The sequence below is a fragment of the Mesitornis unicolor genome, unplaced genomic scaffold (assembly GCF_000695765.1).
Source record: "Mesitornis unicolor isolate BGI_N332 unplaced genomic scaffold, ASM69576v1 scaffold45770, whole genome shotgun sequence".
Taxonomy (NCBI): domain Eukaryota; kingdom Metazoa; phylum Chordata; class Aves; order Mesitornithiformes; family Mesitornithidae; genus Mesitornis; species Mesitornis unicolor.
Genome location: NW_010157139.1, coordinates 10,878 through 23,087, shown reverse-complemented (window position 1 = coordinate 23,087; position 12,210 = coordinate 10,878). Strand labels below are relative to the sequence as shown.

Below are 12,210 nucleotides of genomic sequence, written 5' to 3'. Positions count from 1 at the left end.
AATGCTAAAAACCAAACAAACAAACAAGCAAACAAAACCCAACCAACACAGATCCACAATCCATTACCATCAGTGTAAGCAAGAGTGTAAGCTGCTGTGTAGACAGAGAGCAGGTGTTTTAACACAATATTGTCTGACCCCACTTTGAATAGGGTCAAGCAAAATTGTTAAAAATACCTGGATGCCATCACTGCTTCAGCCTGCACTAGCAGATAATTCTGGGTTTGCATTCTGTTAGTGCGGTCAGCCAGTAAATAAAAGAATCCACCTTAGATATATATCTATAGATATATATATATATATATAGCCCATATTTCCATGAAAGCTCTGTTTTACCATGACAGAACTGAGGAAACAATGCAAGTGTCCACAACTGAATATAACAAAAAGATTAGCAACAGAGATGGAAAAAGGGGGAAGGGAGAAGAAGCATGGAAGTGTTTTCAGATTAAGCAGTCTGTAATATTATCTAGTGCATGTGCAGTATCATCTACTGTATGGAAGGACAACTATCATACAGATTTAACAGAAGAGTGGATGAAGAGCATGTGTTGATCCTAGCAGTTTTCTCTGGTCTTTCCTAAAACAATGCATTTATTTAGAGAGCTGTAGATTCCCCTACAGCTTCAACTTAACACACATTCCTCAGTTTCCTCCAGACAGTTTTTACTGGAAGAGCTTATACTAGCCTTAATCACCTTAAAAGACTTGTGTTTTTAACAGCAGAATTTTCACCTGGAGCCTGACCAAATGCTCTTGTTTTCCTGATGTCAGGTTCAGGTTTTGGAGCTGCCATCCAAGACGTCAGTCTGTACCTTGAAGCCAGAGGTGGGTGCCAGGCTGGGCATGCCCATGTGTCTGAAGTTATGGCAGGTAAGGTAAGAGCGCTTGCTAATTGTGAAATGTTTCCCCTGTGATTCATTTTATATGAAGCACATGAATCTTTCTTCACTTGGATTTTGATTTATTATCAAACCAATCAAGTAATTATACTATTAAAGGGGGGAAAGATTTGTGAACATCCTTAATGTAACTTTCAGAGCTTTCCAAACCTTAATGGAAGATTTGCAAATACTCAGGGAATGCTTTGTATCCTTAGGATAGATACGGTTTTTGCATCAATCAAGAGGAAAATGAGTGACTTACCAAAGCCAGTTGTTTGATATGGTTTCTCACTGCATTAAGAATGATGAGAAATTATTGGGTTACTTAAAAACAGTGATTTTAATGGCAGGTTGCATTCACTTCAATGCCCTCAGGACAAGGAAGCACTCTATGAACATTTCTATTCCAGACATACAATCGGAACAAAATATTTACGGTTGCATTGACTTTGGGCAAAAAGGTAAATAAAAGCAGTTAATGAAGAAAACTCACATTTGTAGAATATGCAGCAAATAATGTTTATGGGATGCCAACACTGAAAGAAAAGCAATACAAAAAGGTGGCAGTAGAGGGAGAAAGGAGTTTAGGTGATTGGCTCTGAATCCCCACAGAACTGGTAGCAAAGAGGATTCCCAGTTCAACCCCTGACCACCACATACTGTTACAAGTCTGCAGTACCACCCGAGCTGCTTCCAAGTGTGTTATTCCTGCGGGTTCATCTGAACGTTTGTATGGTTTTAGTTGAAAAAATTGTCAATGGGCTGTGAATTTGAGGCTTTAGTGTCTTCACTCAAGGTCCTGAATTGACTGAAGTCTAGAGGAATTCAGTTGCTGACTTCAGACAAAAGTACGAAAGGCCACAGTTCAACTCCCATGCTGTTATTAAAAACTAGGAAAAAAATAGAAGGAAAATTAAATAGACTGATTAGGCTTTTATTAAACAGAAAATTTCTCCTAAAAATGCAATTAGTGTTCAGTACTCGATGAAATGAATGGGGCTTTCTGTCTCCTGGACATTTTTTAATAAGATGAAGATAACCGAGGAAATGTTCAGTGTTGAAAATTTTGTTGCCTGTATAAAAAGTTCTCTGTCTCGCCATATTTTCTCCATGCATTAATATTGCTATTCCTCTAGGAAGCAGAGCAGGTGCAGAGTCTTAATTTTATGTAGTTTTTAATTTTGTTGCCAGTGGGGATAAAGCAGAGGATGGGGAACTGGGAGAGGTAAATTATTCCATGCACACTCTGGCTTTGGGAAGTTACCACAACTTCCTAGACTGCAAGAGGCAAGAACAGATAATCCCTTACCGTGTCACAGCTGTATTTGCTCTTTTACAAACGTGTGCAACTTGGTTTAAAGCATGAGGGAGGACGATACTCTTAAGGGCAATAATTACCTGTGGTGTACCAAAGTGATGCTCTGCATTCTGGTTTGTGGTTCCACTGGAAGTGGCTCACTGAGTAACCCTGTAACCATAAAAGCAGAAGAACACGAGCTAAGCCAGCTGCACCCCTTCCTGAACAGAGGCCGTCCAGGATTTCATTGTACGTTACTGCATTGGGCAATACAGACATACCCAGGAGATGAGCACTCCCCAGCCCATCGCTTATGGGCAACGTGTTGCCTAATAGATTATTTGACATTGCTTATGGCACAGTAAATTAGCAAGTTGAAACAGAAGCTGACTTGGAGAGAGCTACATGATGGTCTGAAGGAAGTGTGCTCAGGGTTGCTGTCCAACAAGAGTCTGGGGGCTACAGCTATGTATCATTATAGTTTTCTGTCTGCCAATAAAAAAAAATCCATGTGTCAGGGAAACAAGGCACCCTGCTAGCAGCAACATGAAGTAGAAACTTCACTTGAAGTTGAGACTTAGGTTCAGCTTGTAGATGAAACCTCACTGGTTTCTCCTAAGCAGTTAAAAAGCTTGCAGCTGTTTATTTTATTGTTTTGACGCTATTTTTTCCTCTTCATTTTACTAGGTCTGTCCTTAAATGTATTCATTCATTCAATGGGTTTTTTCGCTGTGAAGGTTCATATTCTTAAATACATTGTCCCTTCAGCTTCACACCTCCCTGCTATTACTAATTGGGTGGGGTAGGATTTGCAGGAGTCAGGTTAGTCTTCCCTGATATTTTTTGCACTCCTTGGGGAAGGCATCATGTTGCGTAACGGTGCAAACAAAATAATTCAACAGGAATAATGCATGTAGAAACTGGAAACGCAGAGTTATTACTTTATATAAACTATAGCAATTATTCCTGTTGAGTTGACAGCAGATCACCTCTTCTTCCTTCCTTGACAATTATCCAAACGCAACAATAAAATGTTCTGCTTAGGAAGAACAATGATTTATAATTTAAGTTTTCCACTGAAACCAAAACATGAATGGTGAAGACTTTTTGCCAGAAGTCTCCGTTATTAGGAACTGAAATAAATAGCGCATTGTGAACCACTGCTTGGTGAGTCCAGGCATCAGACTGCGAGCCTCCCTGATCTTTCAATAGCTTTTATTGTTTAAGTTCAAGCATATGTACTCATTGAAATATTGCAGTTCATATGGTTAGGGAAAGTCAGGAAGAAATAGTGTGGGAGACCTTAATTTCATAGACAACAATACTTTGTTTTTAAAATAGACCACTCTTAGATCTCACTTGCAAATTACTAGTTTTCAAATCTAAGCTAAGATACCCACAGCACAAAAAAGCCACTTACCTGTCTCTTATCTTAATGAGGGTTATGAGCACCTATAAAATCTGGCCATCTCATTTTTGGTAAGTCAGAGGAGCTGACCCTGCCCATCCATACCTTGTTTCCTAGGCTAATGAAAGCTGTACCTTCTGTAGAGCCCCGGGGCTCTGGAGGAGTTATGTACTTGTAGAAGAGCAGTACAAATAATTGGGGTGGGGGATAAGCCCAGACTGGGGTTTGTTTTTTTTAAACTCAATTGAAGTACCTATTGAATTCTTTTTTTTTTCTTTGCAGGTTTTACCCTTTACTAAATATAAGCAAAATCTGGAATGTTCGTTTCATTAAGACTTTTTTTTTTTTTTTACTTTTCCCTGGTATTAAAAAACAGATACCTTTCATCCAAAATACCTGATGAGTTAACATTAGCTCACATATATTTGACATATATTCATTGCTCTGATGTTATATTCTTTTAGCAAATCAAAAAAAATGACAGAAAAATTGTGCACAGTTCTGGGCATTATGAGAGACCTTCTTTGTGGGCCTTTCTAGCCAGAGCATGCTCCCTTACCTTTTCAAAAGAAAAAGGATCTTAAAGCAAGGAATGAGGCTCCTGCAGAATCCCAGGTGTGGACAGACCAGTTCAGAAAATTATGTAAAGGATTTCCCCTTGGTTTCCTTCTTCTAAGGGGCAATTTTGTTCCCTGCTCAGTGAGATCCACTCATTTAAGCACTTCTTCAGGCTGAATAAATCTGAGCAAGAACATGAGGCTTACACTCAGCCGTTTTATTACCTAGACCACCCATCTCTTGTTAGTTTAACTCTCCCTAGAACAAATAATAACCAGTGGGAGAATCATCTGGACCATTAGTGGAGGCAGTGAGGCTGGTTTCTATCATGACATTGACAGCCAGCGAACTTGAAGAACCTAATTCAATAATGTGATACCAGTAAAAATTAATTCTTTATAAATGTCCTTTACCTTTCTTTTGAATTGAATACCAAGCAAAAGAATCTGTAGGATCATACGGTGTTTGGAAAGAGCCGAATAACCTATTGGATACATTTCTTAGATATGCCTGCATGAGGTGGTTGTAATCCCAATGTGTATTTTGGTGTTTCTTCTCCTATTAAAGAAATAACTAGCATTAATAGATGCCTGATTTTTAGTTGCTTTTTATTAGGGATCTGCATCTTCACTCACATAACCAGTTACTGCTTATGGGGTCATTAGTCTCTTGGCTGGAGCAATGATGAATATTTTCCTTAAGTGTGACATGTAATCCAGTAATGTTCCCTTCTTTGAGTTATTTCAGAGGCTTAAATAAATTAGGTGTCTGCCCAGGGTGCCATGCCCTTTGGCCTGTGACATCATTAATCAAAATAGCTTTCAATTGGTTACAGTGGGACTCTGCTGCCCGTTAACTCCTTGGTGACTCACCGAGAGATTCCTGCGAGAGGTTCGGTGTTTACCTTTAAGCACTGTGGTGCACTTGGGTAAATGATCCCTATGTGTAACCCTACACTGGGCAATGTGAGACTGGAATCTTTAAGCATGGCACTTCTTTCAATGTCCATATGGGTTTGTGTAGCTTGATAGTAACTCAGTTGCTCTAAGTAGTGATTTTTTAAGGCGTGCAATGTTCAGGCCATGAAGTAAAGCCTCTGAAAACTTCAGGCATCTTTTTTTTCAGGTGTTATAGAGGGCAATAGTTTGGATTTTCAGAGAGAAATTTTCTATGTGTCTGTATGTATATGTATATGTATATGTATATGTATATGTATATGTATATGTATGCGTATGCGTAAAATATATATTATACATATAAAACATAGATCATTATACGTAGCTATAAAAAGCACAAGTGCATATCAGCAGTTACCTAGTAACACTTTTTGTAAGCAGATGGACTATCAAGATTTGACATTCAGACCTGTAAACTTTTCACTTCTACGCCAGTCAGCATTTTCATTTATTTTCTTGGTGCTTGGACTGACACCTACCTGGGAATTATAATTTTCCTAACAGATGATTTATTTCTCAAACAATTTTACTTTTCCCTTGATCAGCTCCACTGTGATTCACAACCTCTGCTTCTGGCCGGCTATGAAGATGGATCAGTGGTCCTTTGGAATTTGTCAATGGGAAAAGCGTTGAGCCAACTCGTTTGCCACCAGGAGCCAGTGATGAGCCTTGACTTTGACTCAGAGAAGGCCAAGGGGATCTCGGGCTCATCTGAAAAGGTGCTTAGCATCTGGAGCCTCAATGAGCAACAGAACCTCCAGGTCAGGATCATTGGCCCTCTAGTGTCATTTATCCCACTTTGCACTAACAGTTTGATAGACTAAAAAAATATTTAGTCATGAAGAGGAGTTGTTGCAGATCTCTACCTAATTAATCACAGACTGGTTAGAATGTCTGTGCTATGCGACTAGACTTAGCAAAAGACGGTGAGGATTTAAAAACAAAGAAAAAAAAAACCCTCTCTCACATGTTTCTGGTTTTACCAAAGTTGCAACAGGCACACAAGCCTAGCATTACTCAAGCCATTGCCTCTGTATCTTCATTTATCACGTTAGTAGTATCCAGCTCTTGGAATGTCCTAAACATTATAAATGAGTTATAAAAATGAGAAACAAAGGATTGCTTTTCCAAAGGTTCTGCTTGAATGGATAGAGCTTTCTTTCCGCAGTGGGAAAGACAAAAATATTCTATTAAATACTTCACAAACAAAAAGAGTAGGAGTAGCCCAGCTACCACCAAGAGGGCATGAGGTTTAGGCAACCGGTTTCCAAGAGCACCAGCCGGAGACAGAGAAAATAAGTTAATTGGATATATCAGTTTGTGTCTGAGCTACGCATACCTGGAATGGCTGGTTTAGAACGAGGTCTCATAATCACCAGTGCAGGCTATGCTAGTGCATGGCAATAAATATTGCTTAATCTAGACATCTAGACAACTTTAGCAAGTGTTCCAACAGTGCCAAGGGGTTAAGTAGGTTTTAACTAGGTGTGGAAATGAAGTGCATAAATAAAGGATCATGAAAATTAAAATGGCCCATGCATAGCCTTTCCACTACTGAGTGCTTTAACCTTTTTTAAATTAGCTGTTGTCCCCTGAACACACAAGGAAAAGAATCTGAATCAGTCCCTGTGTGCCCCCATATCCCCCTTGAAAAGAGAGCTGCTGGATACACCAATCCATGGAAGAACAATAACCACTCTTCCAGCTTACAGCATTTGTGGAGACTTTTTAGGTAGTGTGGCAAGTTATGCTGTTTTCTGAATGGTGCTACAGGAAGAAAAGCAACTGCTCGGCCATCCCATGGTGACTCATCACCTGGGGGATGCTGTGAAGATATATAATCTGTTAGCCATCACCACAGAACTCGCATTTATGGAGTGGTAGGCACTAAGACCGCAGTGCATGTAGTGTAAATGCATCCAGCTGAGATGAAGTTTGGAGGACACAGCACTCACCAAGGAGAACGTCTGAAATCAAATAAGCAATGCAACATGAAGTAAAAGAGGCACTCTAGTCACTGAATAAGTAGCAAAGGCATTGTAAGCAAATGTGATAAAGAAGAGTTTTAACAAGTCTGATACACAGTTGTTACGGTTTGGGGTTTTTTTTGTCATGTTTGCCCTCCCCGCTGCACCCCAGCCTTTCTATCACTATTGGCACACACCTGCACCTGATGTCCTTAGCTCAGGGAAGCAGAAGGATGGTGAGCACATAAGTCCCAGTAAGAAACTTGGTATTGAGACTAGTTTTCTAAGGCCAAGGTGTCAGAAATCTGACATCATGACAGGCTTCTTAAAGCCTCAAATACTCTCGTGTTGGAGAGGAAGCTGTTCCTTCATATTCATTACAGCACAGCTTTTTACTAAATTCAAAGAAAATACTGTTCTCCACAGCACATTTCAGTTATGAGTTAACCGTATGCAGGGCTACAGGTATGACTCATGGGAAAAATAAACAGTTGTTCACCTGAAATATTCCAGGTATTGTTTTCCATAGGGTATTCACATTCCCAAGAGATGAAGGATTTATTACATCTTCAGCACATCACACACAGATAGTAGCTTTTCACAGAAGAAATTTAAATGACAAGTGTTAGAAACTGTAAGTAATGTTCCTGTGCTTCATGCAGAGTGTGAATGCCCTAATAAAATGCATCTTTCATGTAAGCACTAGAGATTGTCAAGGACATAGATTAAGTTTTTTTCCACTATTGCATTAATAATACAAACCAGATGGGGATTTTTTTTTTCTGACATTCCAGGTACCTGAGGTAATGGTAGACGTTGGAAAGCCACTCAGTGGCACATTATTTTTATTCTAAAAGGTTTTAATAAGCAAATGTGGTGCATAGCTATCTGCCGTTGGAGAAATAATGACGCAATGATGGTACTTCAGCTCTGTTTTAAGTGGCAATGTTCCAGCGTGTCAATGAATAGATGATGAAGGTAACTTCATAGTTTATTGCTATGGGGAAAGTTTGGTGTATTGTCTTCTACAAGAAAGTTGCTGAAGTCATCACTGTCAGCAAATGATGGGATTGGTTATGAGTCTCCTGATTTGGACAAGATAGTGTAATTATGTGCTGATGTTTGCGGTAGAATGTAGGAGGTAAACAGCTTCTGCAGGTGAATAAACAAATGAGAACTAAGAAACCTGATAACCATAGAAGTTCCTTTATACATGACAAGAAAAAAAATCTATAACCTGTAAGTGTTGATTGGGTTGCTTGGTTCTTCCCTCAAATACTGAAGCTAAGGCTGCCACTATCTTGGCTATTTTTTTCATAATTATAGGGCTTTAAGAAACAATTTGGGTGTAGGAGAGGGAAATTTAAAAAAAATAAAATCACAGATAGCATGTGTTAAAGAGGGAAGGAAAAGTGGATATCTGTTGGCCTCATGTCAAAATTTCTTCATGGATCTGCTAGTAGATGCACATGTCCTTGGTCATGACTGGTGGAAAGCAGCTCACCTGTTTTTACCTCTTTGTTTCCTTAATTACAAGCTGGTTTTCTGGTTAGGAAATGACCTTGGAATGCATTTGACTATCATAGTTGCCCCTAAGTGACTGGATGGCGCAAATCCTGGCTCTAGGATTGCACCTGGCTGTATGTACTTGAGCAAGTTGTTCTACTTTTTGTTTTGTTTTTCTCTGTCACCTCTTGTATTTGCAGATCGTGCATAAATGCCCACTGTTCCCTCATGTTCCATAGCCAAAAGGCATCACCATTACAGGCTTCATTTTCAAGTTGTAGCTTGTTGATGACATGCAATTTCGCCCAGTTGCCTCGATTTTGCTGTATGGAACTTGCCCACATAATTGACAGTAACGATGGGAAGCACCACGCCCAGGATTGGTTATAGCCATTAGCTAATAATCTCACTTAGAGAGTAAGGCCCATCTCACATTTGCCAGGCTGGTGATGTAAGTAAGAAATCCTTCCCTTGGCAGAACACACATGCCAACAAAAATCCCACTGAAGCCATGCTACGGTAGCGTAACAGGGGAGTTTGGGAGAATTAGCAAAAAGCACAGGTTTTATATGAGCAGCCTCACAAAGAGGCCTGCATGCAGCCACCTACGGTTCATCACACTTGAGCAGAACTTGCTGTCCTCTGTTCTGAATTGGTTGTAGACACATTTGTCGGGCCTTGTTTAAAAGGGGAATGTATGGAGCATGCAGGAAGCACATCAGGTTTCATTTAGCCTTTTTTCTCATCGGACGGCACACTGTTGTTGCATAGTTGAAAAATAATTGCTTATAGCTTTGTGCACATAGGATTCCGAGATGCGTTCAACTTTGACCAGCATTTCTAGAGTTTTAGTTTTCTACAGCCAGTATTGCAGTTAAAATTATCTGCAATTAAGATATTCTTTATAATCCTGTATGAACTACGCATCGTTACCCAGAGGTAATACGCTAATGAATCCCTTCCTGCCTCAGAAAAACAGAAAACAACATGCGGTGTGTAAAAACATGCACTGAATTATAATAAGCTTTGGTACAAGATAGCTACAGATTCAGTCTTAAGAAGATGGTGGCATTAACGCATCATTTCCAATTGTACTTATAAATACCAGCAAAGTCAGCATACACTCAAGAGGTGTTTTCCATATTGTGACAAAAGCCAGGCTATTTCAATGTACATCCACGTGCACATGCACGCACACTCGCTGGTGCATCACATACTGCGTGTGTTTCAGAGGCAGACTGCTGACTAACACAAGTTACCTGAGGTGAGAACAGCAAAAGTCTATTACCTTGAGCTTCTCTGTGCTTCAGGGGAAGCTCCTGTCAGTAAAGTGAAAACCTTGCTTTCCAAGGGCTAAGTCCTGTGCAGCCCCAGTGCCTCCTGAAGGAGGCTAAATGCCTTCCAATTTAATTGTGCCCCTCAGAAACTTGTGCCCTGGTAGTCTCCAAACAGTAACAAAAGACTTCCAAGATCGAAATCAATAACTTGGTCGTAATCCCCTTCTTGGAATTTGGTGTAAATAAAAGTCTCTTGGGAAGGAGTACTAGAAATACAGATTTCCTGACACTGTAACCTAATTCCTGGAAGCATTCCTTTCTCAAGCCTGTGGTAAATGCTACCACAGCTTATTGGGTTTTTTTGTGAGGGGCCACAGTAGTAGAAATAAGTAGCAGGTAGTTTAAACATCAGCTCAGAATCTCAGCATGGGAATAGTGCAGCAGCAGGGAAAATATATGACCACAGGTCTGAACATTGCAGCTCATGCAAGAATGGCTGGAAGAAAAGAGCAAAGCTGTGTAGTCTGGCTCTCAAAACCACGACTCAGAGCTTCACTTGTGACAGAATACAAACAGCTTTAAATGCAATATAAAACTAAAAGCATGCAAGGGATAATGTTGTTTTTGTAGAGAATAGTGCTGGAGATAGATAGGCTCAAGTTAAGGTCTTTTGCATCTCTGTATTTGTTCTCACTAAGGCATCATCCACCATGTGGTGAAAAGCTCCATACTACCTGTGTGATACCAGAATGGGCACTATAGCTTCTAAAATCCATAAAGGTTCCTTTTTCTTCTGTTTGTTTTAAACAATTACAGCTCATCTTTAACTTTCTCACACAGGTTTACAAAACACACAGACTTGTCAACGCTGGCATATCTGATATCACCATCCGTCCAGACAAGAAGATTTTAGCAACTGCAGGGTGGGATCATCGCATCAGGGTCTTTGGCTGGAAAAAAATGAAGCCCTTAGCAGTGCTGGACTACCACACAGCAACTGTCCATTGTGTGTCCTTCTCAGATCACAAAAACCCCACCGAGAGACTGCTGGCAGCTGGCTCAAAAGATCACCGCATCAGTATCTGGTCAATATATACTCAGACGTGACATGTTCAGCACTGTCATGGCCTAGGAAAACGGGATTGGTGAAGCAATTCTTTGCACTGGAATTCAAACCTGGATGTGGGGAAGTAGCAGGATGTATTTCCAGGCTGAAGTGAGAGTCCTAGGTTAATTTTTATGCTGCTTGTTCAAGCTACAAGATTTGTTTTCCAGAGAGGGAAGTGGAGTTTTAAAATTCGTAACAAGCAGAGCAAGGCCAGTCACAAAGACACATAACAAGTCACTTTCTACTACATGTTCTGCAACAGCTTTTCTTTGGCAGGTTGCTTAAATAACTTGTGCCAATATCTTTTTTTGTGAAAAAGGACTGGAAACCCTCAGACTGTGGTGGGGGCAGAATACGTCTGTTTGTAAGTCATTTATGTATCCAAGAATCTGAATCGGTGTAAAATACCACTCTTTCTTGAAAATTTATACCCATTAAACCACCTCCAGTGGTTTCTCATTGTCAGTTACTTTTTCTTCCCCCTAACTGAAAGGCTATCAGAACAACCTTGATTTGTTCTCACTTCTGTCAGTTTCTAACTTAAACCAACAGCCAGGAATGTGACTAGGGACGGCCTTTGGCATTTATGAATTTCATTATGTCTTCTGTCACCTCAAGCCTCACAATTAATCACAAGAAAGAAAGGGGGAAAAAAATCTTCCACTGCACTGCAAAGCTACGTAAAGCCTTTTACAGAGCCAGCGCTAAATCCTTTCCATAGACTGACTAGCTGAAGGATTTAAATTCAGCAATCCAATTAGCGCCCTTCTCCTTGGAGAGTTAGGGGTAAGTTTCAGCATGGCAAAGCTGGGATTCGGCTACACAACTCCCATTAACAGTCAGGGGAACTGCATGTTTAAATCCTTACCCACACAGTGCAAACGGCTCCATTAACTCGGCATCTCTACGGTCATGGAAGCTGAAATTAATTCATGATTTATTTTTGTTTGAATCATGAAGCAGCATTTGCATTCTTTTAAAGTGTATTAGACATACAACATAGACGCCTTACTGGTGTATTCAGTCACAAAGCTGCAGCTACAACTGTCCCACTGAAGCAATTAGCAAGAGCCAGTTTGTTAAAAAGGAGATGGCCCAGAAGCTAAAACTGAACTTTACAAACTGAAGTGTTTTGTGTCCAGACTGTGCGCCATTGATACTTTATTGGAAATACTTGTTTCTGCTCTCTGTTTAGAGCTGGATAACAAAGAAATTCCACCAGAACTGTAGTGAACAGCAACATCAAAAG

At 40.1% G+C, this 12,210-nt stretch overlaps 1 protein-coding gene across 1 annotated transcript in view; it reads left to right on the top strand.

The window, feature by feature from the left end:
* GNB1L (guanine nucleotide binding protein (G protein), beta polypeptide 1-like) overlaps positions 1-11,880 on the top strand; it is a 17,515-nt gene extending 5,635 nt beyond the window's left edge. The window contains exons 4-6 of the mRNA XM_010178827.1: positions 775-873; positions 5,649-5,864; positions 10,694-11,880. Of these exons, the coding sequence (XP_010177129.1) occupies positions 775-873; positions 5,649-5,864; positions 10,694-10,960 (582 nt within the window). The 3' untranslated portion in view covers positions 10,961-11,880. The remainder of the gene's footprint in view (positions 1-774; positions 874-5,648; positions 5,865-10,693) is intronic.
* Positions 11,881-12,210: the final 330 nt, after the last annotated feature.